The following is a 24134-nucleotide window of genomic DNA, read 5'->3' as shown; positions in this document are numbered from 1 at the left end:
TCGCTACCTTGCGGTATTTGGCCACAGGGAGAAGCCTGCAGGACCTCAAGTTCTCGACAGGCATCTCCCCCCAGGCTCTTCTTTGTGGACATTTACTGCTTGTGTTTGTTTGAGCTGACCCTGACAGAAATGTGTGGAGTGCAGAAAATATCGTGATTGTGTAACCTTATACAAAGCACTGTTGGCTGTTATTTACTAAATGCAAAGACACTTTTCACTACAAGTGCACTTGCAACTGCACTGAAACTGCACTTGTAGTGCAAAGTGGATTTGCCCTTAGGAAATAACCCCCATTTTCTCATAAAACAACAATTACATCACCCCAAAAGTGTTGTAGCGTGAGACAATAATCCACACATTCTTGATGAACAATCTTTTTAATACCTGCACAATCACATGTGCATTTACCAAAGGTTTTTCTGACAAACCAACATGTTTGTTGTATACCAATTTTTGTGGTGTCATTATCCAAAATCAAAATGTGCATTTTATAGAAAACAGGCCTGTGTAAAACAAACAAGAAAGACACAAATCTTGATCTTACAAAGTTCACATTTGGTAGAACTGGAAGGCAATATCAGACATGAGTATTTAGGAACTGTGTTTGATATTGCGTTCAGATGGGGGGAAATCACCCCTGGAAAAGCCACATTTGGAAGATGCACACAAATTTCCCAATGTCAACATGTGCTAGCTGCCATCACGGGGGATCAAGGGATGTGTTTTGGGGGAGAAAGCCCTTCCTCACCGCTACTTTATTATTGAGGAAGGGGTTGCACCCCCAAAACGCGTCCATTGATCTCCCGTGATGGCAGATAGCACATGTTGACACACTGTGTGCATCCTCCAAATTTGGCTTTGGGAAAAATCACAAAAACATTTAGCACATTGTAGCACACAAAAGAAGAAAGTGATTTGGAGGGGCTTTAAACTCTCCCCAAAACATCAATGATGTTTTTATATTTTGGAATAACATCATTGATGTTTTGCTTGATGTTTTCCAATTGTAAATTACACCCCATGATCTCCCCGATCAGGATCTGGGCACTTTCGGATGTGAAAGGATCTGGATCCACAACCTCACGATCACCTAAAAAGAGAGGAACCCCAAAATAAATTAGGTTTAAAAAAAATGCCGCAATCCATCTCTTATCGGAGCCTGTGGTCGCAGACACTCACCTGTTGTGGTAACTACTTCCACCACGTCTTCATCCTCCTGCTCATCTTGTGTTGGGGGGATTTCCCCTTCTTCCAGAGGGGGGGGGCTCTGGTCTCCTCGGATGAGGGGTGTCTTCCGAGTCTTTTCTCCCCTATGTAAAACAAAAATGGTATAATTAGCACACAGATATTTGATGGCAGAACTATAAAGATGAAACATTGCTTGGAAGTGGGGTACAATTATCTATTTTAGCAGAGTTCCAACATGTAGCTTTTTTAGTGCCCTTTGTCAAGCTGCAATACTTTACCTGTTTGGTAAAAGCTTCACAGATGTAACCCCCCCTATAGTATACACTGGAGCACCTGTGTGGCCCCCTAATAAAAATTGTGTTCTTGTGTCCCACACTAGTGCTCCAGTGTCCAGATGTGAAAACAGCTGCTCAGTGTCCTCTCCTTACACAGAATCTAGTTTGCATTTCATTCTAGTAACAAAGCCATCTACACAACCCAATTCTTTGAAGACAAGTATAGGGCGTCAAAATGGTGGCCAAATGCATATGGCCTAAACAATGGTATTTTATCGTCCGAAATAACAATGTGTGATCCGAACGAATAATGTGCCCATGAACATGAAAGTTGCCATTTTAAACTGTACAACAGTTCCTAAAAGCACATGGAGCAGCACGAACGTAATAAACATAAAGAATAGGAATACAGCACAACTACTTACTTTTTTGCAGCACTCTCCGGATCTTTCTGTACTGCTCATGTTCTCGTAATTTCAGGTCCGACCACCGCTTCCTGAGCTGATCTTTCGATCGTCGTACCCCGAATTTCCGGTGCAGACTCCTGACCACTTTCGCCATGATCTTGGCCTTTCGGACATTGGGGTTGGGGTAAGGCCCATACTTTCCATCATAGTCGGCCTTCTTCAGGATGTCCACCATCTCCAACATCTCCCCAAAGGACATATTTGAGTCCTTTAATCTCCTTCTGGATCGGGACGTTTCAGGCTCCAGCCTTTCCTCCTCCTCCTCCTCATTGCTACAATTAGCATGATCCTGCTGTCTATCCGCCATGTGCTCTTCCCCCACTGCGCCGAACGAAAAGGGGCGGGGAATAGACTAGAAAGAACGTCAGGGGCGGGCGGAGTTATACGCATGCGCAGTGTGTATAAATCGTAACGCGCGCGTCTTACGTACGATCTGTGAGCGGAGGAAGGAGCATCGGAGACGCCGATCGTGCTAACGAAGGTAGGATCTAAACTTGGGCCTATACTGCTTCGAAATGGAAGCCTATATTGTAACAAGATTAGGGGAGTTTGGCCTGACATTAGGCTTTGTCTTGTGTTGTGTCTTACAGAGAAAATGGATGGGTTCAACGACCACAATTTCCTGCCCCTGTTCATAGACAAGTACAGGGAGCTGCCCTGTCTGTGGCAAGTGAGACACCCCCACTATAATCACAAACAGAAGAGGCAGGCAGCGCTGGAGAAACTGCTGGAGTTGGTGAAGCCGGTGGTCCCCACAGCAACCATCCCTTATTTGAAAGCTAAAATTGGTGGCCTGAGGAGCACATATCTTAGGGAGCGCAAGAAGGTCACAGATTCCCAGAGGTCCGGAGCTGCAGCAGATGACATTTATGTCCCCAGGTTGTGGTACTACGAGAGACTGCGATTTCTGTCAGACCACACTGAAGTCAGGGAATCCCTCTCCACTCTTCCTTCCACGCTTCCTTCCATCCCAGCTGAGGCTTCCGATGTCCAACCTGGGACTTCCAGCCAGGAAGAAGTGGAGGAGCCCAGCTGGAGTCAGGTATAGCATTCTTCTACAGATTTCTGGTCAATAAATAAATGATGTTTATTAGATGTTATTATTGATCACTAATTGCTGATTAAAAAAAGTGCTTTACATATCAATAGACAGTAGTGGGCACCCAAAATTGGGAAAAGAATGAAAGCTGCTGGGCTCAGAAGGATAGTCTGTTATATTTGTTAACATTCAATTTGCAGCAGTCAGGAGGTGAAAATTGTGTGTGATTGATGAATAAAAAACTAAAACTATGTCCCTTTTTCATACACAGGATGACCTCAGCCAGGAGGAGGTTGTGGAATGTGGCAGTCAGGAGGAGGCGGGGATTAGTGGCAGCCAGGAGGAGGCGGGGCTAAGTGTCAGCCAAGAGAAGCCAGGGACAAGTCGCAGCCTGACTGAGTCTCAGGTCCCTCCCCTCCGCCTGCCATATAAACGAGCCAGGAAGGCCACTCCGAGTCCCGTGCAGGATTCAGCGTACAGGCTGATCCAGGAGGCTTCGGCGTCCCTCCGAGCCTTCCCCAGTCCTGAAGAGGCCTTTGCCTGCATGGCTGCCACAAAATTGCAGGGCATGCAGGAGGGTCAACGCAAGATCTCTGAGGACCTGATTTATAAAGTCCTTCGTAAGGGGGAGAGTGGGGAACTGACACACAAGACGGATGTCATTGAGATCGACGATCCTCCTCCTCCTCCTCCTCCTGCTGCCACAACTCCACCACCACAGCCAAAGGCTGGAAGGAAGCGTGGAAAGAAGACCTGAGAGTGATTGCTCTGGGTTCAGTCTGGTCTGACAGAAGCTGCAGTCTCTCATATGACCACAGCCTGGGGACACAGATGTCATCTGCTGCTTTCCGGATCTCTGGGACTTCTGGACCAGACTGCCCTCCCTTATGATATGGACTCCTCAGGCCACCAATTTTGCTTTTAAATAGTTGATGTCTGCCCCGGGGGTCCAAGGCTTCGCCCACTTCTGCAGTTTCTCCAGCGTTGCCTCCCTCTTTGTTTAGTTGTGAGCCCTTAATAAAATTTTTTTGGGTAAATTCTACTCTCCTGTGTGTGTTTTCATCCAAAAAGGACAGTTTGTTGGTGACGATTCAGGTACATTTCTAAAGTACAATGTGAAATTAACAAGGGACAACAACACCAAACAATCTCCTACAGATTAAATAGAACAACATATTAGTGGTGTTGTGGGAACTTGTCACAAAAAACACACAAACATTTTCGGGAATACAAATCAAAATCACCAAAAAAATAAAAAAGAGAAACACAAAAAAAGAATCTACATTAAAGTCCAAAAAAAAAAAAAAAAATTTTGTTGTCAGATGTGAGAAATCAAAATATATTGAGGGAATCCCGATAAATAGTAACGAAATACGTTTGTGAGAAGTGTGTGTGAATATGAGCAGCAAAACTACTTAATTCTTTTCACATTATAAAGAAGAAGAGAGTGCGCTGTATTAAACCATTTTGAACATTGCAGCGTGACGAAAGTGCTGTATCCATTCCGAACGCTACGTTTACCAGAACGAGCTGTCCCGTGTCGGAATTTCTTCTGAGCATGCGTGGCACTTTGTGCGTCGGAACAGGCCACACACGGTTGGAATTGACGCGATCGGATTTTGTTGTCGGAAAATTTTATCTCCTGCTGTCCAACTTTGTGTGTCGGAAAATCCGATGGAAAATGTCCGATGGCGCCCACACACGGTCGGAATTTCCGATAACACGCTCCGATCGGACATTGTCCATCGTAAAATCCGACCGTGTGTACGGGGCATAAGAGTTTCAATTTGTGGGCAATAAGGCAGGCCCTTGCACTACATAGTTTTGGTAAATCTGAAGACAAAAATTTGCAGAAAATCTAATAGTGTGTATGGGGTCTAAGGGAGGGTAAAGGCCCGTACACACAGTCAAAAAATCTGAAGATAAATTTCGTACGATGAACGATCTGCCAATTTTTTGATTGTTAGTATGCTGCTTTTGACAGCCGATTACGAATTTTCGTCAGACAAAATCTGGATGTGCAGGCTTGAAATTTTTTGTCTGATGTAACCACAACATCCGATTTTTCTTTTCATTAGTACGGTTTTCTGACAAAAAAAAATCTGAAGAGCAAGACTAGGCATGCTCAGAAATGAAAGAACACATACAAAACAATTCAACACATTACGTCACTTCTGACGTTGAATTCTGTCGTCAGAAAATTTTCTGATGGTGAGTACCCCCTCCATTTTCGATTTGAGACTAGCATCAAACACAAAACTGACAAAAAGTAATCCAATAATCTGACCATGTGTACAAGGCTTTATAACTCCTGTCAGATTTTTTTTTCTTTTTTTTTGGTCACCTGTGTCCCATTGCAGAGATTTCCCTTCCCTTCCTGTTCCATAGTCGAACAGGAAGTGAGGGGAAATCCCTGCAAATCAAGGAGATTCCTTAGGGACCCCCCAGTTCACCAGAACTAATGTCCTCATTGGAAGATTTCCCCTCTATTACTTTACTGGAGACAACCCAAAATTTGGGATTTTCTTCTACGTTCATTTTAAATGATAATGGTAAACATGACAAATAGAGAGGATGAATCTCCCTAATGGCAACACAGACAGCATTAAAAAACAATTATTCTAATTCCTCTCCACTCTTTCCAAAACTAAAACAAAAGTTTTGCCTTCGGTTATACTTTAACATTTTTGACTGGATTCCAGCAGTCAAAAAGATGAACAATGATTGCACTTCCTGTGGGTTACTGTACTTTGTACATTGTCCTTTACTTTATTAACTAAAGATCATTGAGAAAACAGCATGTCAAGCTGTGATATGTTCTAATACCATTAGACAAAGCTCAGATTAACTGCTATAGAACTAAAACAAGTGGTCATTATTTTTATCAGTGTGTGGGCCATTCATGCAAGCACAGTAAAATGTTGGGAACATTGCTACATTAGAATAGTGCAAATGAAATGTATGTTCCATTAGGCCTTAGTCATACATTGCACTTGTGGTTGTATGTTTAGATTTTATGATGTTAGTAGAATTTTAGGAACAATAAGAAGCACGGGTGGATGTGGTCTAGAGGTCAGGGCTAGCAAATACTAACTCTTGACAGTGGTTCTAGGAGGATTTCAGATCAAAAACTGCCTCGAAAAAAAGTAGTGGACATTGGAAAGGAAGTAGTGGACATTGGAAAGGAAGTAGTGGACACTGGAAGGGAAATAGTGGACATTGGAAAGGAAGTAGTGGACATTGGAAAGGAAGTAGTGGACATTGGAAGGGAAATAGTGGACATTGGAAGGGTCCCCATGCTGTTTGTGGCAATGTTTTTCCTGTGCTGGAACATATTTTGAACTTTAAAGGCAAAATGCTGTGCCAAAGGATCCCAAGGCACCACTGCACTATGGATTTGTATAAAGAAATAACAACTGTTGGGAGGGGGGGGGGGGTCAGCGTCCCCTTTCTCAGGCTTGCCTGATTTGTTGATAAGTGATTTTGTTAAAGTTTATTAGGATACTACTTGAGGCAGTGGCTTTGTTTAACTTTTAAAATACAGAAGGCTTCTAGAGTGTCCAAGAGGCACTCTGTGGCCTGTTACTGATGAGTGAAAGTAGAGAAAATTGCATAGCAATTGGTTGCATTGCAATTATGAAACTGCACAGTTTTTGGTCAGGAGTGATATGTTAGTGAACGGTATTGTTTGTCCCTTTTCAACAACTGTCCTCAGTAGCTACGTAGACCTTCTCTCCTAGCAGCAAGCCTGCAATGAAGGAAAAAACACTATTCAGACCACAGTACCACAAACACTTCAATCTGCTCCACAAGCCTAAAGTTCAGGTTCCAAGCAGTTCCTGTGGGTGATTTTCAAGTCATTTTATCACCATTAAAGAATCTTTTTTGCCTTCACATATACCTGACCTCCCAGATCTGTACACTGTGGTGTACTTCTTTACATACTCCTGACTACTCTAATCTTCATGCTGTATTATACTTTATTCCTGACCACCGCACTCTGTATGCTGCTTTGTACATTACATACTCCTGACCTCCCCATTCTGTACACTGTGCTATACTTTACATACTCCTGAATGCCCCACTTTGCATGCTGTATATATATACAATCTAGATATAGGTGGTACTGTCTTTCCAAAAAGTAAGCCCCAATTTAGCATTTCTTTTCCTGTGTTACCTCAGTTTTTAAACTGAATAGCACATTATGTAATAGTTTACTGTGTTAAAAAAGTAAAATAATTTTCAGTTTTGTGTTGAATTTATTAATTGAGTCTAGGTTCACACTGATGCAACTGCATGTGATTCGGACTGGAATTGCACCGCATTGGATATAGCCTACAGTGGATATGGTTCAGAGTAGATTGGTGTTTGAGCATTAATGACCACCTATAACCCAGTGGTCCATTCCTGATGGTAAGAGGCCTGGCTTGTTGTGGTGTTGGTGGAGGACCTTTTGTTCACCTGCAAGACAATTGTCATTCACACTCTAGGTGCTTCCTGGGAATGATGGACTTCCTTTTCTTTATTTAATGGACATGTATGCGCTGCATTTTCTTTACATTCACATTTGTATGGCTCAAATCGCACCCGTGCAAAAAAGGTGCCTTTTTTTTGCCCTACTGGAATTGGATCACATGGGTGTTCACACCCATGCGATCCGATTCAGCCAATTGCACTGCGTTTTGCAAACCATTTTTGGGGTGTCATTAACTTAACTTTGACACCCACAGTGGTTCTCATTAACGGAGTGCAATTGTGATGCAGTGCGGGAAACGCAGAGGAATCGCTGCAAATCCCGCACCGCATCAGTGTGCACTGGGACCTAGAGCTTCATTCTAAAACTATTATGATTCCCACCTGGTGAAAAAATATGAAGAGAAGAGCAACCATTACGGCTAGGTTCACACTCCTGCGACTTAGGATCTGACTTGTGAGAACCAAAGTCGCAGGATATGTGAAATGCCATGTATCTCTATAGGAGTCATTCCAATTGATACTATTGAAGTCGCCGCAACTTCAGAAAAAGTTCCTGCACTACTCTGATCCAACATTGATGAGGCTTCAGTGCCAGAGAGTGTAAAAGTCATATCAAAGTCACTTCAAGGTCATACTAAAGTCGGACTCCACAGTTGCACTGAAAATCGCACAACTTTGGAGTCGGCTAGTGTGAACCGAGCCTTAAGGTTTGCCCTTGGCAGACAAATGTTTTAAGGCAGCCCCCCAAACACACCTTTATAGGTCATTCAGAGGATATGTATATATCCTTGCCTATAATCCATGCCTATAGCAATGATATGCAAAAACTTTCTCTATCTGCATTTAAACTTATTTTAAAAAGCTACACAGTATTTTTTCACAAAACTCTCTCACATATTCATGGTTTAGACAGAAGCACCAGCAAGGTTTTGCTAATGTCGTTGGAGGTCGTTTTGATCACCCCAGCAAGGAAGTGAGTTAGTTGCCTAAATGCCACATGTTCACTTACCAGAACATCATTTCCTCTAACAAGGAACTGCACATTGAAGGGTCCAGAAATAGCAAAAGCGGTTGCAATTTTCTTGGTAGCAATTTTCACCTGCAAATTACAGGAATGAGGTTAGTGTTGGAGAGCCACTTTTAGTACTTTTTGGACAGACAGTTCAGTTAAGGCAAACACACAATTCCATCTATAATCTTCTTTGTCCTAAACATTTCATTTTTAAATGGTTTTACTGATCGAGAAACAGACTGATGACCTTAGAAAGCAGATTAACACACCTTTCCCAGATTTCAAAATTTACGATGCTGTCGTTGGGGAAAAAACATCATATTCTCAAATGGAATAGGCTCAATAATGCACCAGCAATATTATCTTGACAAAAAGGAGGTATTTATTTTGTTATGTTTTTATTTTCCTTTTAGTTACTCTTTTGCTGTTTGTAAAAGTTTCAAATTATATAACAATTTTATGTTTTTTTTTAATAATTACAACTGAGTATTTAAGTGGAGATTCCTTCTTTTTTACAGCTATTTTTGCAAATGACATTTTCTTGGTAAAAAAACAAAGTGAGACTTGTGAAATATGCTTGTAAAAAAAAAGAAAAAAACAAATGTTTAATTACTCTGCTTATATATTTATATGTGAATGTATATCCCATGTTTTTAAAAATAACCTGTCATTAAGAAGAGCTCCTAGGGCCTACCCTGATCCTCTTTCAAAAGACACCTTTATAGGGCAACCAAGCTGATCCTCAGCTTTACTACAAGGGGAAGTCTGTAAAAATGTATCTACAGCCAATATGTTAGAGCTACCTTCAGGCTTCACAGTCGGTTTCCTAAGGCACATGTGCGAGTTGCACTGTGCTTTCTGAATGGTCCCACCATTTTCTGGGACATGTGTGTGTGTCCCAGAAGGCAGCGGGGGGGGACTGGGAATGCACATAGATTGCCGATAGGCTATCTTACCCAGAAGTGGGAGCAGGTACCTGTCAAAACCAGGTACCCGCTCCCCACTTCCCTCCTCCCAAAAAGTGCCAAATGTGGCAGTGGAGGGGGCAAGGGTGTCAACAAGCATAGCTTCCCATTTTGGGTGGAGCTTCACTTTAACTAAACCTCAGAAGAAGGTGTGGAATGAAGATAATGGGCTTGATTTTCTAAAAGGGTACAGGCTGCTCATGTTGCAAGGGAATTTCACTTTAAAAGAGAATAAGATAAAGCTTTGCTGACTTCCATTATCATGTGCAAGCAAAATTATATATATATATAATTTTTTTTTTGTTTTTTTTTGTTTTTTTGTTTTCCTTGAAAGTGATTGGGTATTCTTTTCAGGGTGAATTCTCACCACATTTTAGTAAATAAAATCCAATGGATACTGAGAGGAAACTTGGTGAAGGACAGATCACTTGTGGCTTTTATTTTTAAAAATAAGGTACAGGGCATTTGATCATGGCAATCATCATCAGCATTAGTCCCAGACCTCTATTGTGAACTTCCCCACATAACGCCCAATGTTGAAGAATATATACTGTAAATACTTCTGCATAACACATGTCTGTGTGTTCATGCCTCTGCAGACACCAACCCATTTACAGGGTGTAGGTAGTTCAAAAGGTACAGTATATGCATACCTTGTTATTTTCAAACAATTGCAATTTACTTTGGCATGTTTGTTATTACATTTCATAAAAAAATGCTAGAAGGTTAAATAATGAAACAAAATCATTAGAATATGGTCAGTAATATACAGATTCATTTTTTTTTTTGTTCCTGTTAATTTTTCTTTTCACATTTTGTTAAAATTGTTTTACAGAACTTGAATCAAAGCCTTACTTTCTCTATTGCTCCCTGGCTGATTGACTGTGTGGGGATCATGAGGGTGGCATCTCCAGAATGAACTCCAGCATCCTCAACATGCTCAGAAATAGCATGGGAGATGACCTGTGAAGAGAATGAACATACAGAAATCCTTTTTCTTATAATTGGGTTAAGAAAATAATTCTTCATTTGTATCGAGTGACCTGAGAGTTTCATGACGTGTGTTTAACGTGGAATTCCAGTCCAATACGCTATCAGATGTTTATTGTTATCTGTAGACTCCTAAAAATAATATCTCCCAGAAACAGCAATAACTTTTTAAAGTGAGATTCTAGCCATTCATTATTAAAACTGAACCAGGGGTGGATCTGGAGGGGGGGGGGGGTTTGGTTCTGGGCAACGGGTCAATTGCCGCCCCCACCCCAGAGAAAATAGTGAGCAGGCTGTGCTGATGCCGACCCCCCCATCAGGACACAGGGCAGTGGCACACAAACTGACAGGCTCTGTGAAGAGACACAGGCAGAGCTGCAGCTGCGGAGGATTTCAACCCCTCCTTCTCCTCCTTGAGCCAAGCAGCTCTCATTCACCTGGCAATGCCCACTCCTATTGGCTACATTCAGGGCCAATGGCTGGGAAACTAACACCAAGAGGACAGATAGTCCCGGATACCAGCAGGCCCAGGACAATTACCTGAGAGTGCACTGCAGCCCCCAACATGCCGAGCGGGAAGAGGGGAGAGGAGGGAAGAGGAGGACTGTGAGAGGAGAAGGAGGACCATGAGGCTGTCGGGTGGAGGGAGCCAGAGAGAAAGTGCCAGGGATCTGATTCTACTATATACAGTATCCCCCAAGGTAAGAACTTACCTCCAGGTTGGGGGATGTGGGGGGCCGGGGATGCAGTCTTCCATAGGAGGTACAGGACCTTATCACTGACTGCTCCCACTCTGTCCTCCCCTCCACCTGGCTGCTCCCACCCTGTCCTCCCTTCCACCTGGCTGCATCCACCCTGTCCTCCCTTCCACCTGGCTGCATCCACCCTGTCCTCCACTCCACCTGGCTGCTCCCACTCTGTCCTCCCTTCCACATGGCTGCTCCCACCCTGTCCTCCCTTCCACTTGGCTGCTCCCACTCTGTCCTCCCCTCCACCTGGCTGCATGCACCCTGTCCTCCCCTGCACCTGGCTGCTCCCACCCTGTGCTGCCCTCCACCTGGCTGCTCCCACCCTGTCCTCCCCTCCACCTGGCTGCTCCCACCCTGTCCTGCCCTCCACCTGGCTGCTCCCACCCTGTCCTCCCCTCCACCTGGCTGCTCCCACCCTGTCCTCCACTCCACCCGTCTGCTCCCACCCTGTCCTCCCCTCCACCTGTCTGCTACCACCCTGTCCTCCCCCTCCACCTGGTTGCATCCACCCTGTCCTCCCCCTCCACCTGGCTGCTCCACCCTGTCCTCCCTTCCACCTGGCTGCATCCACTCCGTCCTCTCCTCCACCTGGCAGCATCCACCCTCTCCTCCCTTCCACCTGGCTGCTCCCACCATGTCCTCCGTTCCACCTGGCTGCATCCACCCTGTCCTCCCCTCCACCTGGCTGCATCCACCCTGTCCTCCCCTCCACCTGGCTGCAACCACCCTGTCCTCCCCTCCACCCATCTGCAATCACCCTGTCCTCCTCTCCACATGGCTTCTCCCACTCTGTCCTCCCCTCCACCTGGCTGCTCCCACCCTGTCATCCCTTCCACCTGGCTGCTCCCACCCTGTCCTCCCTTCCACCTGGCTGCATCCACCCTGTCCTCCCTTCCACCTGGCTGCATCCACCCCGTCCTCTCCTCCACCTGGCTGCAACCACCCTGTCCTCCCTTCCACCCATCTGCAATCACCCTGTCCTCCTCTCCACATGGCTTCTCCCACTCTGTCCTCCCCTCCACCTGGCTGCTCCCACCCTGTCATCCCTTCCACCTGGCTGCTCCCACCCTGTCCTCCCTTCCACCTGGCTGCATCCACCCTGTCCTCCCTTCCACCTGGCTGCATCCACCCTGTCCTCCACTCCACCTGGCTGCTCCCACTCTGTCCTCCCTTCCACCTGGCTGCTCCCACCCTGTCCTCCCTTCCACCTGGCTGCTCCCACCATGTCCCCCCCGGGTGCTCCCACTCTGTCCTTAATTCCACCTGGCTGCTCCCACTCTGTCCTCCCCTCTACCTGGCTCCTCCCACTCTGTCCTCCCCTCTACCTGGCTGCATCCACCCTGTCCTCCCTTCCACCTGGCTGCAACCACCAATACTTTTTCAAGACACTGTGTATTTATGTGTGTGTATATAATTGCATTTTATAGTTGCCCCCCTACTTTTGTCCCTGTCCCCCCCATGTTCCCCCCCCAAATTTGAAAGCTGGAGACACCACTGTCTCTCACCGCCCCCCTGCATCACTGCATTTCTGCATCTAAGACTGCCATTACTGTGCAGGCGCAGGTAGCAGAGAGATGACATCATCTCTCACTGCCTGCCCTCACTCTGGAACAACAGCGACACTGTCACTGGCCACTGGCAAGTGACAATCTGCATCTGGTGACAGGAAACTGTGACAAATGACAAGCTGCATCTGATAAAACAGGCGACATAGCAAGTGACAATCCCCATCTGGTGGCAGGCGACGGTGACACGTTCAGGGCTCCCACTGATTCTTCATTATGGTGAGTTGAACTATTTCATTTTAGATTTCAATGTAATAATAGAAAGAATGCGCTTCAATCATCCTGACACCATATCAACCATGTTGCCATGATGATTGAAGCGCCAACACCAGCCATTGCCCCGACAAATTGCCCGCAAGCATTTTGGCAGTGCCCCTCCCGAGATTAGACTCTGGAACCGCCCCTGAACTGAACTCCAGGCAAACAAGTCGATACACAGAAGAAACACAAATGGGAAATGGTTTACCTGCCAAAGGTTTTGTTTTTATCTATCAAGATACATGGCACAGCCCTATTTGTCAGGGCAGGAGACCTCATTTTTCTCTGCTACAGGTAATAACACGTTAGTGGTCTTGTCTATCCCCCAGCTTGTAACTGGACAGTGAAAGGATAGATAACAGACTAATGAGCTCATCTCTCTGTCACTTTCCTTTTTCTTCTTATCTGCATGTTGCTTTTTAGCACATGAGCACTGCAGTACAACGTTTCTACCTCTTCTGTCCTGGGACTGCAAGAGGCTGGTACCATGATACATTCAGAGACTTACACGTCTTGCATTTAACAAATACATTTATTGATATATCAGCAACACTAATTTGTGTCTGTTATATCTGCCTGGGGCTCAGATTTAATAATGAATAGAGTGGGGAAGATTATAAACTCTTTCCAGTCACAAACTTAGAGAGGATAAAATCTCCTGTCATAAAAAATGCATTACAAAGAGCAACTCTGTTCAAAACTAATAAAGATTTGAGTTAAGCAAGTTGAAAATAATAATAAGGAGCCCCTGACAGTGCCTTCACTTTACATACTGAGCTGAAAGTTGGATTTTAGTATTTCAGATTTTTTGGATGGCAGTGCCCACCAAAAATTCTGTTAGTTTACATAGATTTCTACTTTCTAATAGACATGAGATAATATCATTCCATCTGCCAGTTTATTCACCAGACCTGGTTTGTTTTTTTTTCCTTTATTTTTTTAGCATTACTTGGTAAAGTTAAAATAAAAACATTGTCCCTGGCCTATGAAGATACTGACTTTAGTTAAGTCACAACTCCACATAAATCAACTAGCATTTTAGAGGGAAGTCAGAAGTTTCAGATCTAGTATTTCTATTATATCAAGTTTAAATTGATTATGCCTGCTAAGACTGAGCTGCATGATCCAACTTGTGTAGAATTCACACACCCGTTCACACATATGTCCAAGCTCAAGAATCCAGACATTCAACTTGCAAGCCAAACTTTTATGCTGTACTCGGCAAAATGAAATTAGACAGAATACAAATTTAGTTATTGTATATATTCTTCATCCTACTAATTTAGTATCGAAGTGATTACTGATCAGGCTTGGAATTAGGATTTAACAATACATGCACAATTATGAAAAAAATAGGTGAGTATAGGCCTTAGTTTGCATGTTTAGTTATTGTACTGCTATAGTCTCCATCCCACCCATTTAGTATCCAAGTGATTTAGTGACCAGGCTTTGATATTGGATTTAAACAATACACAAACAATTATGAAAAAATAGGTACGTTTAGGCCTAAGTTGATTTAAAGGAGAAGTACAGTCAAAGCTTATTTGGCTGTACTTCTCCTGTGGATCACAGGAGTGCAGTTTGTTTTGCACTGCTGTAACACATTTTCAGCTGACAGCGGGCTGAAGTGAGCTGTCAGCCGATGTCATAGAGCCGGTCCAGGCTCGGGAAAGATTGCGACCATATGATCAGGATCTGCCCACATGCCTGGACCGACACCCGGCTCAGCCTCTCAGTGAGCTGCTGAGATCCTGAGCCGGCCGCTCCCGCCCCCTCCACAGTCCAACACACCGGTGAGCGTGGAAGGGCAGAGCAGAAAGCCGGAAACTGACAGTCACTAGTGTTAGATCGCTCGGTTCTCAGTGTTAGTGCCAGCAGGGGGACAAATGCAGCATCCAGCTAGATAAGTATGATTCTAGATAAAAACCCATTCCCATACTTCTCTTTTAAGCATAAACTGGAGTAAAAAAGGGGCTTCTTTAATCAATTTGTGCCCAGTGGAAAAAATCCTGTCACATATCAGTTCTGTATTTTAGAAACTGTAAGGATAATACTTACACGCCCTTCCTTGCCAACTGCATCCATCTCCACCTCTCGGGCACCTTCGATAAACTTGGTGATCACAACAGGGTGCTCCTGTCAAAATAATAAGCAAACCAAATCAATCCACAGCTTGAATTCCAAAATAGACACAGCTTGATTACAACATTTAACACTTCTGTTACAAACTCTAGTTATAAAACCCATATGGCTGTAAATAAGTGGCAAGGCGCTTGATGTGGGCGCAACCATATGGGAAAACTGACTCTTCTGTTATAGTTCCTAGGACAGTTGAACTTGATATGAAATTCCTGTAGCTCTAAGACTGTATCACTTAGCATCACTCCATCACAAATTTAACCCATCTTCCTTGTAAATGCTGCTCATCTTTTTACCACCTTGAAAGTGCAATGTTAATAGCAAAAGCAAAAGCTTTCATCTTGTGACGAAAAGCCCTGCAGGATATACATAAATCCCCCACCCAGGCCTAAAAGAGACACTAATATGAAAACAAGGAACATTACCCTGAGAGTTGGCACAGTGTGCATATTTTGCTGCCAGTTGATCATGAATTATGTATGATACCACTTTTAGCTAGATATGTCAATACATAACATTTACATAGAAAACACATTGCTGGTATTTATCAGTAGTGGTTCAAGGTGGAGATTATGTAGCAATAAAGCCGCAGGGACAAGACAAATAATAAACATATTATTTCCACTTAGCAAGTGCAAATAACAGATGTTAAATTATTTTTGACTTCTGGTGTATTTATTTGCCAATTTGTTAGATAAAGATCTGCTGGTTTACTTTGCTACTGTATCATTTGTGAGACAGTTGTTTTATTTTTGGTTCTTTTAATGAAGTTGGGCCACATGTAAAGGGGTTGATTTACTAAAGGCAAATTGACTGTGCACTTTGCAAAGTGCAGTTGCACTCTACAAGAGCAGTTGCTCCAGAGCGTAGTAAATGAGCAGAAGCTCTACTGACTTCCATCATCCAATCACATGCAAGCAAACATGCTGTTTTTTTATTTTCCTTTGCATGTAATTGGGTGTTCTTTGCAAAGTGAAGCTTTACCTCATACCCCACTAAGTTCTGGAGCAATTGCACCTGCAGAGTGCAACTGCACTTTGCAAAGTGCACAGTCTAGTTGCCTTTAGTAAATCAACTCCTTAGTGTCTGGAAGCAGAATTGTCTTTGAAGTCTATTGTTACTTTCCATTGTTTCATTGAATATTAGGAATTTTACATTTAAGAATCTATTAGATTCTATAGGCAACACAGAACAAGCATGTAGGTGGTGAATTTGAGATAACTTGATACATATTTGTTCGTTAGCTGCAGTTACATGGCTCATCGTAGTTAAAGCTAAAGTTTGGTGATTTTTTCAATTTTTCTTCATGAATGAGCAATAGAAAGCTGTCTTAAGCCTAGTAGCCTAGTCTGCCAATGGCTGAGAGCGCTGACTGGAGTGTTCTAGCAGGGGGGCCTTCCTGCTGTCAGAACACAATAGCACAGCAGGGGAGGTCGCTGAACTAACATCAGATTGTTAGTACAGCGGCTCTGACTTCAGCTGTCAGGTTTTTTTTTTTGTTCAGCCCTGCTGGGTTGAAGGAAAAAAAAAAAAACTACTAGTATGTATAAGGCTTTAGAATGGAGGATGGGTGGATGAATGAAAGTCTGCCTTCTCAAATCATAAAACTGATAGTACAGCTTCTATGAAAAGAGCACAGGGGCAAAAAAAGAGAGCATAGTCAACACTTTTGATAAGTGCCTGTGACAGGTGAAGCCACTTATTTTAACCTCTGCAGCATAAAAGGATCACAGCTGTGGGGGTATCCTGGGCACAGTGCAATGGAGATTTCAAGGAACAGAGCAGCTACCAGCACATGGGACAGTCGTCATTTTTCTAAGTACCATGCCTGGTGCTGATTTAAAAAAAAAGGGAGCATGTGGCTTGCTTCCTTTCTTCCCATGATGTAGCATGTATAGTGCATAAGTGGCCAATCACCTGCCCAAACACTTTCACATGTGGATGGGTAAAGAGTCTACATAAGCTCTGACCAGTGCAATCTGAAGCTTACACAAGATTTCTGTTCGCTCCCCTGGATGAACAAAGTGGCAGTGGAGTGAAAGGTAGTGAGAACCTGTTGGTTTTGCCCATAGAGACAGAGAGTCCCCAATTTGAACTCAGAGTTGGCTCAGAGCAATAGCAGACTGAAGCTCTAGGCTCAGTTTTTGAAGGTACATTATTTGCAGAAGTACCCAACATTAGATGTTATAATATATGGGATGTTTTATAGAAAAATAGTTGTGTAATTATGCAAGAAAAGAAATGCGCACGATACAAACAAATGCAATCCAGGCATTCCATTATCTAGACAAGGCCAAAGAGAAGTCATATTGAGGGACAGCATTAGTGCCACAGCTAGCCAGAACGCCCACAGCAACTGGCTCTACAAGACAACCTAGCCACAATTCTTCTGCAATCAGACATATTCAATAAAGGATCCCTAAAAACATTGATAATTTGCCAGGATCTTCTTGTTTCACTGAAAAGAACATATAATATTGCCTAGTTTTGTAGATTAGGTGCCAGAGCTAATATACTGACAAAGTCTTCTTCTCAGACAAAGTCATAATGATTTTTTTTACCTGTGAAACACGTGTCGCTTCAGCTAGGAAAGTCTTCAGTTCCTCCTCTCCATATACTACATTCATTGCTGAGCCACTGTGATAAAACAGAGGAAAGAAAGGTTTATAAAGGATTAACAAAGCTGCAAGTTTTTACCAGGTATGCTAAAGTCAGGAGTTCACTCATCTTGCACATTATTATAAGCAACATAATTATATAAAAAAATGTATAACATGCACTTACAGAGAGTAGGTATAAAATAGGCTCATACACAGTACGGCTGCTTATACAGGGTTTTATTTTTTAAAGTTGCTTGTGAATTACCAAAAGATTAGTGTGCACTCTCTTGCATATAGTTGGGTTTTAAGCTTTCCAAGAGCATCCCTTGTGATTTTATGAGAGCAGAAATATCTTTTTTTGTAATACTCGGTTGATCAAATGTTTTAGGACTGTACACATGGACTAAGTGAGCATGGAATATATGAGGTTTTACTAAATTCAGGATTGGTAAAAAAATCATATATCATGTGCACCTATATGTATTCCTGACAATGGAAAGAAGTTGCCAGGGCCAAATTTATACTTGCTGCACCAGTGAGTCACCTGAGGGTTATTTATGAAAGGCAAATCCACTTTGCACTACAAGTGCACTTGGAAGTGCAGTTGCTGTAGATCTAAGGGGGACATGCAAGGAAAATAAAAAACAGCATTTTAGCTTGTACATAATTGGATGATACAATCAGCAGAGCTTCCCCTCATTTCAGATCTTCCCCTCAGATCTACAGCTACTGCACTTTCAGTGCAATTCCAAGTGCACTTGCAGTGCACTTGTAGTGCAAAGTGGATTTGCCTTTTGTAAATAACCCCCATCTGTCTTGCACTGCCCTTTTCTAGCTGTATTAGCTATCTAATCTAAAGTTGGCCATAGATGGATAATTTTTGTTAATCAACCATTGGGTAGAAAAAAAAAACACAAAAAAAAAGAATGTATTCCTTCCGGCTGTGCTCATGTATTTTGACAGGAGGATTTTGTCAGAATACACTGATCAGCGCTGCAGCCAATTGGCTGCAGGTGCTGATCAAAGGGGAATTTTCCAATTGCCATAGATGGTTCGAAATTTGGTTGGTTCTTGCTGAAACAGACAATTTTGGATCCATTTATGGCCATCTTTAGTATCACATTAACACAATCAGTTGTAGCCACATAAGGCACAGTAAAACTGGGTTTAAAATCTGGGTTTCTAGCTATAGAGACCCAGATGTTACTATCCCACAAAAAAAGCACAGAATGTGCGCGGACAGTAGAATACCAATCAGGATTGCACTTGCAGGCAGGGTGGCAGTCTGGAACCTTATAGAAGAGACTTTGTATTTCTGGATTACCTGAGCACATAGGAGGGACGCAGCAAGCATGGATACCCAACAGTCTTTGTAAACTGCAAAGCATCATCCTATAGATGGAAGAAAACACATTTTTAAAGTTAATGAGTACTTTAAACATAAAGCATAATGTTAGAAAAAAGAACCCAAGTAAACCCATTGGAGATATAAATCTTACCAGAGAATTGACAGCTTTCCATGGAGCCTGTGCAATCTGAAGCTCGTCCAGAACAGCTGAGAATATGGAGCGATCTTCTGCCCGATCAATCTGCAGTGGGCTGGTACCCATAATCTTCACCCCGTTCTTGTACAATGGCACAGCCAAGTTGTTGGGGATCTGCCCCCCAACAGAGATGATGCAGCCATCACATTGCTGGTAAGAGATAGGATGAACATTTGTCAAACAAATTTATGATGATCACAAGGCATGCTGAACATGGACCTACAGGGGCTCAAAGCCAACAACAGTGCATGATGTTAATACCACCTTGTGTAAATAAAATTATAAAGACCTTTAATAAATGCACATTTTTAAATACAGGGATTTTTACACAAGCCTTTCATAAATCATTCTCAGTAGTCTTTAGTCTTAGCTATTATTAACTGGCGCAGAGGAATGGCTGTCCAAAATTATTAATCCTTTTGCAGGTGATATATATATATATATATATATATATATATATATATATATATATATATATATATATATATATATGTATGTACTGTATTACCAAAAATATTGGGACGCCTACCTTTACACGCACATGAATTTTAATGGCATTCCAGTCTTAGTCTTTAACTCTTCTGGGAAGGCTGTCCACAAGGTTTAGGAGTGTGTTTATGGAAATGTTTGACCATTCTTCCAGAAGAACATTTGTGAGGTCAGGCACTGATGTGGACGAGAAGGCCTGGCTTGCATTCATCCCAAAAATGTTCTATCGGGTTATGGTCAGGACTCAGGCAAGTCAAGTTCCTCCACCCCAAACTCACTCATCCATGTCTTTATGGGCCTTGCTTTGTGCACTAGTATGCAGTCATGTTGGAACAGGAAGGAGCCATTCCCAAACTGTTCCTACAAAGTTAGTAGCATGAAATTGTCCAAAATGTCTTGGTATGCTGATGCCTTAAGAGTTCCCTTCACTGGAACTAAGGTGCCAAGCCCAACCCCTGAAAAACAACCCCACACCATAATCCCCCCTTCACCAAATGATTTGGACCAGTGCACAAATAAAGGTCCATAAAGACATGGATGAGCGAGTTTGGGGTGGAGGAACTTGACTGGCCTGCCTGTTGAGTCCTGACCTCAACCTGATAGAACATCTTTGGGATGAATTAGAGCGGAGAATGCAAGCCAGACCTCAGTGCCTGACCTTACAAATGCGCTTCTGGAAGAATAGTCAAACATTCCCATAGACACACTCCTAAGCCTTGTGGACAGCCTTCTCAGAAAGGTTGAAACTGTTATAGCTGCAAAGGGTGGGTCAATTCAGTATTGAACCCTACAGACTAAGACTGGGATGCCATTAAAGTTCATGTGCATGTAAAGGCAGGCGTCTCAATACTTTTAATATATATATATATAGATCTATATATATATTATAGTTATATATATAGATCTATATATATAGATCTATATATAGATCTATATATATAGATCTATATATAGATCTATATATATATATATATAATATATACAGTATACGGTATGTATATACTGTTCGTAATTGTTTGCTAAAAGACCAGAGCTCAGCTCTGCAGTTCTGAAGAAGAAGGTACATCCATTGAAATGTTAGCCATATTGGTTATCCAGGTTCTAGAGGTTATACGGGATTTACTACATGTTTGTGTATCTAGCTATGTAGCTTTTGTGAGTATGTTTTTATACTTTATAATAAATTATAATTTTTAATAAAGTAATAATGCACTAGGCTGGTGCACCCTCCATTTTTTGTCATTTTTTTCAATGTTCTACATACAAATCTATTTATCTTTTTGTTTTGATAACATTTAACAATACCAAATGAAAAAAAATCAGCCACAGTATGTTGTTCTATATGTGCAGCTGGAACTAAATAGCTTAGAATTCAAATCTATTTTTGGTAAGGGAAATTTGAATACACAGACATTTGCTTAATTAGGTTTTTATCATTTCGAGATTAAAGGTGCCAAGTGTCTCAGGAAATTAAATTGTATTATATTTAATTGGCATCTGTATGCCAAAGCAGCTCTCACTGTATATGATTAGCAATGATTATATAACGTTACCAAGATGGTGTATTTTTTTTTAATGATAACTGCACTTACCACTACATGGGATCATTGTTAAAAAAGTTGGTTTCATCCTCTGCATGATTTAAAGGTTCCAGGATATGCGTATTGATAACTAGCCATAACCCCCTTACCTGCTACCTATACAACTCTTTAACCACTTCAATACAGGGCACTTTCCCCCTTTCCCGCCCTTGACAATTTTCAGCTTTCAGTGCTGTCGCACTTTGAATGACAATTTCGCAGTCATACAACACTGTACCCAAACTAAGTTTTTATCATTTTCTTCCCACAAATAGAGCTTTCTTTTGGTGGTATTTGATCACCTCTGCAGTTTTTATTTTTTGCTAAACAAACTAAAAAAAAAACCGACATTTTTGAAAAAAAAAAAGTTTTTCATCTTTTCTGTTATAAAATTTTGTTTTCTCCTTCACTGATGGGCACTGATGAGGCTTCACTAATGGGCACTGAAGAGGCGGCACTGATGAGGTGGCACTAATGGGCACTGATGAGGAGGCACTGATATGTAGAATTGATGGGCACTGATAGGTGGCACTGATATGCAGCACTGATGGGCACCGATAAGCTACACTGATATGCAGCACTGATGGGCACTGATAGGTGGCACTGATGTGCACTGATAGGTGGCACTAATGGGCACTAATAGGTGACACTGATGGGCACTGATAGATAGCACTGGATAGGCAACACTGATGAGGAGCTACTGACAGGCATTACTGATTGGCATCTGAAGGGCACTGACAGGCATTACTGATGGGGCACTGATTGGTATGTTTATGGGCACTAATTGGCACTTTGGGCACTGACAGACGTGGGCACAGACTGGCACCTGATTGGCACTGATTGGCAGCTGATGGGCACCTCTCATGGGGGTTGTGCTGATAATCAATGTGCTGATTATCAGCACAGACCCCCCCTCTGACAGGGAGAGTCGCCGATTGGCTCTCCCTGTCAGTGCAAACATAGGAAAGCCATTTACCGGCACTTGCTGGTTCACGCTGTGATCAGCTGTGATTGGTCACAGCTGATCACATGGTAAGGAGCTTCCGTCAGAGGCTCCTTACCACGATCGAAGATGCGGTATATCACACACAGCACCACCGATCGCCGGCATGTTATCCTGGGCCATCATTCTGCTATCTCCCTGGCCATCATTCTGCTATAGGCCGGGCAGGAAGTGGTTAAAGAGGAACTGCAGTCTGCTCACATAATTTGTAATAAAAACATCTTTGCTATTCTGAAGCTTCCCTCCAACCACTTTGCATATTATTTTATATATACTGTGATTCTGTACTTGCCAAATACCCTGTTTCCCCGAAAATAAGACCTAGCGTGATTGTCGGTGATGGCTGCAATATAAGCCCTACCCCCCAAATAAGCCTACCTAGATCAGTCCTTTATGGCGCTGATCTTAGCCTGGAGTACGAATACCCTTTTCTGGGTGTACCTACGATCAGACCCAAGTATTTTCTTCATGTTTTAAAGAAGATTCCTCCCAGGTTGAGAATCCGACCTAGATATACCAGGTAGTCGAACGTGGTGACCATACTTTTGGTCTAAGCGGGCTACCGACTGGTCTAACAAGAACAGATCGACTAGGTAAATCATAATCGTTATACCTTGGGCCCTCAATCTGGCTAGAAAAGGAGCCAGAACCTTGTACTTGAGGTGTAGCAGCTAGATCGGAAAGCAGAGCTACCCTGTTTCCCCTAAAATAAGACCTAGCGTGACTGTCGGTGATGGCTGCAATATAAGCCCCACCCCCCAAATAAGCCCTAGTTAAAGTCCTTGTAGGTCTTATTTTCAGGGTAGGGCTTATTTTCAGGGAAACAGGGTAGGGCTTATTTGGGGGGTAGGGCTTATATTGCAGCCATCACTGACAATCACGCTAAGTCTTATTTTCGGGGAAACAGGGTATGCTGCAGAAATCTCCCTCCACTAAGTCTGCCTGCAGCCATTTTAACTATGGGCAGCTGACACTGCTGCCTGTTCACTTCCTGGATTTACACAGACACACATAGGCACACCTCCAGCTCTGCAGCCCTGCAGCTTTCATTGGCCCTCTTAGGACTCATCCCTCCTCCCCTCCTGGCAAACTCTCACGAGAATGAGAGAGAGAGCTATGCAAGATGTCATAAGCTTAGGCTTTTTACCAAACAAGAAACAGAAAGTGGGCTGTATAAGGTATTTACTGGCAGAAAAAAATGTTTTACTATCCAAAGTTAAAACAACAAGGGCAGAAGATTTAAGTTTTAAAGTTGAAAAAAATAACTGAAGTCCGCTTTACTTACTTTAGAAACTCGGGCTATCTGGCCCAGGAGCTGTGGCCTACATCAGACAGTGCTCAAGTCTTCTTCTGAGTCTACTGGGCTGGCTTGTATTGTGAATGCATGGCTTTTCCTTAGAGGCTGTATTGGAAAAGCCATCCACTTGCAAGGCTAACTGCACATGCACAGCTCAGTGTATATTCTAAAACATCTTGAAAGGATGAGGGTAAGAAGCTTTTTTTGCAGAAGAGACATTATGGGGTGGAATTACTAAAAGTAAATATACTGTGCACTTTGGAAGTGCAGCTGAATGAATTTTCCTTTAAAGGTGGTAAAGCTTCACTTTGCAAAGAATACCCAATCAGGTGGATGGAAAAAATAATAATTTCTTATCGTACATCACGGGACACAGACCTATAGTAGTTACTATGTGGGTTATAGGCCACCTTCAGGTGATGGACACTGGCACTCCCTTAGATAAAAAGTGCACTCACTATATAACCCCTCCCACTACTGGGAGTATCTCAGTTTTTT

At 42.8% G+C, this 24134-nt stretch overlaps 1 protein-coding gene across 1 annotated transcript in view; it reads right to left on the bottom strand.

The window, feature by feature from the left end:
- The window catches only part of CPS1 (carbamoyl-phosphate synthase 1), a 172762-nt gene that overhangs the window by 23060 nt on the left and 125568 nt on the right, over window positions 1-24134 (bottom strand). Inside the window, exons 26-31 of the mRNA XM_073633558.1 lie at window positions 19223-19417; window positions 19048-19115; window positions 17685-17760; window positions 15043-15120; window positions 10278-10385; window positions 8455-8544 (exon numbers count right to left, since the gene is read on the bottom strand). Coding sequence (XP_073489659.1) covers window positions 8455-8544; window positions 10278-10385; window positions 15043-15120; window positions 17685-17760; window positions 19048-19115; window positions 19223-19417 — 615 coding nt within the window. The remainder of the gene's footprint in view (window positions 1-8454; window positions 8545-10277; window positions 10386-15042; window positions 15121-17684; window positions 17761-19047; window positions 19116-19222; window positions 19418-24134) is intronic.

Source organism: Aquarana catesbeiana, linkage group LG06 (genome assembly GCF_042186555.1).
Source record: "Aquarana catesbeiana isolate 2022-GZ linkage group LG06, ASM4218655v1, whole genome shotgun sequence".
Classification (NCBI taxonomy): Eukaryota; Metazoa; Chordata; class Amphibia; order Anura; family Ranidae; genus Aquarana; species Aquarana catesbeiana.
This window is presented reverse-complemented; position numbering and strand designations above follow the sequence as displayed.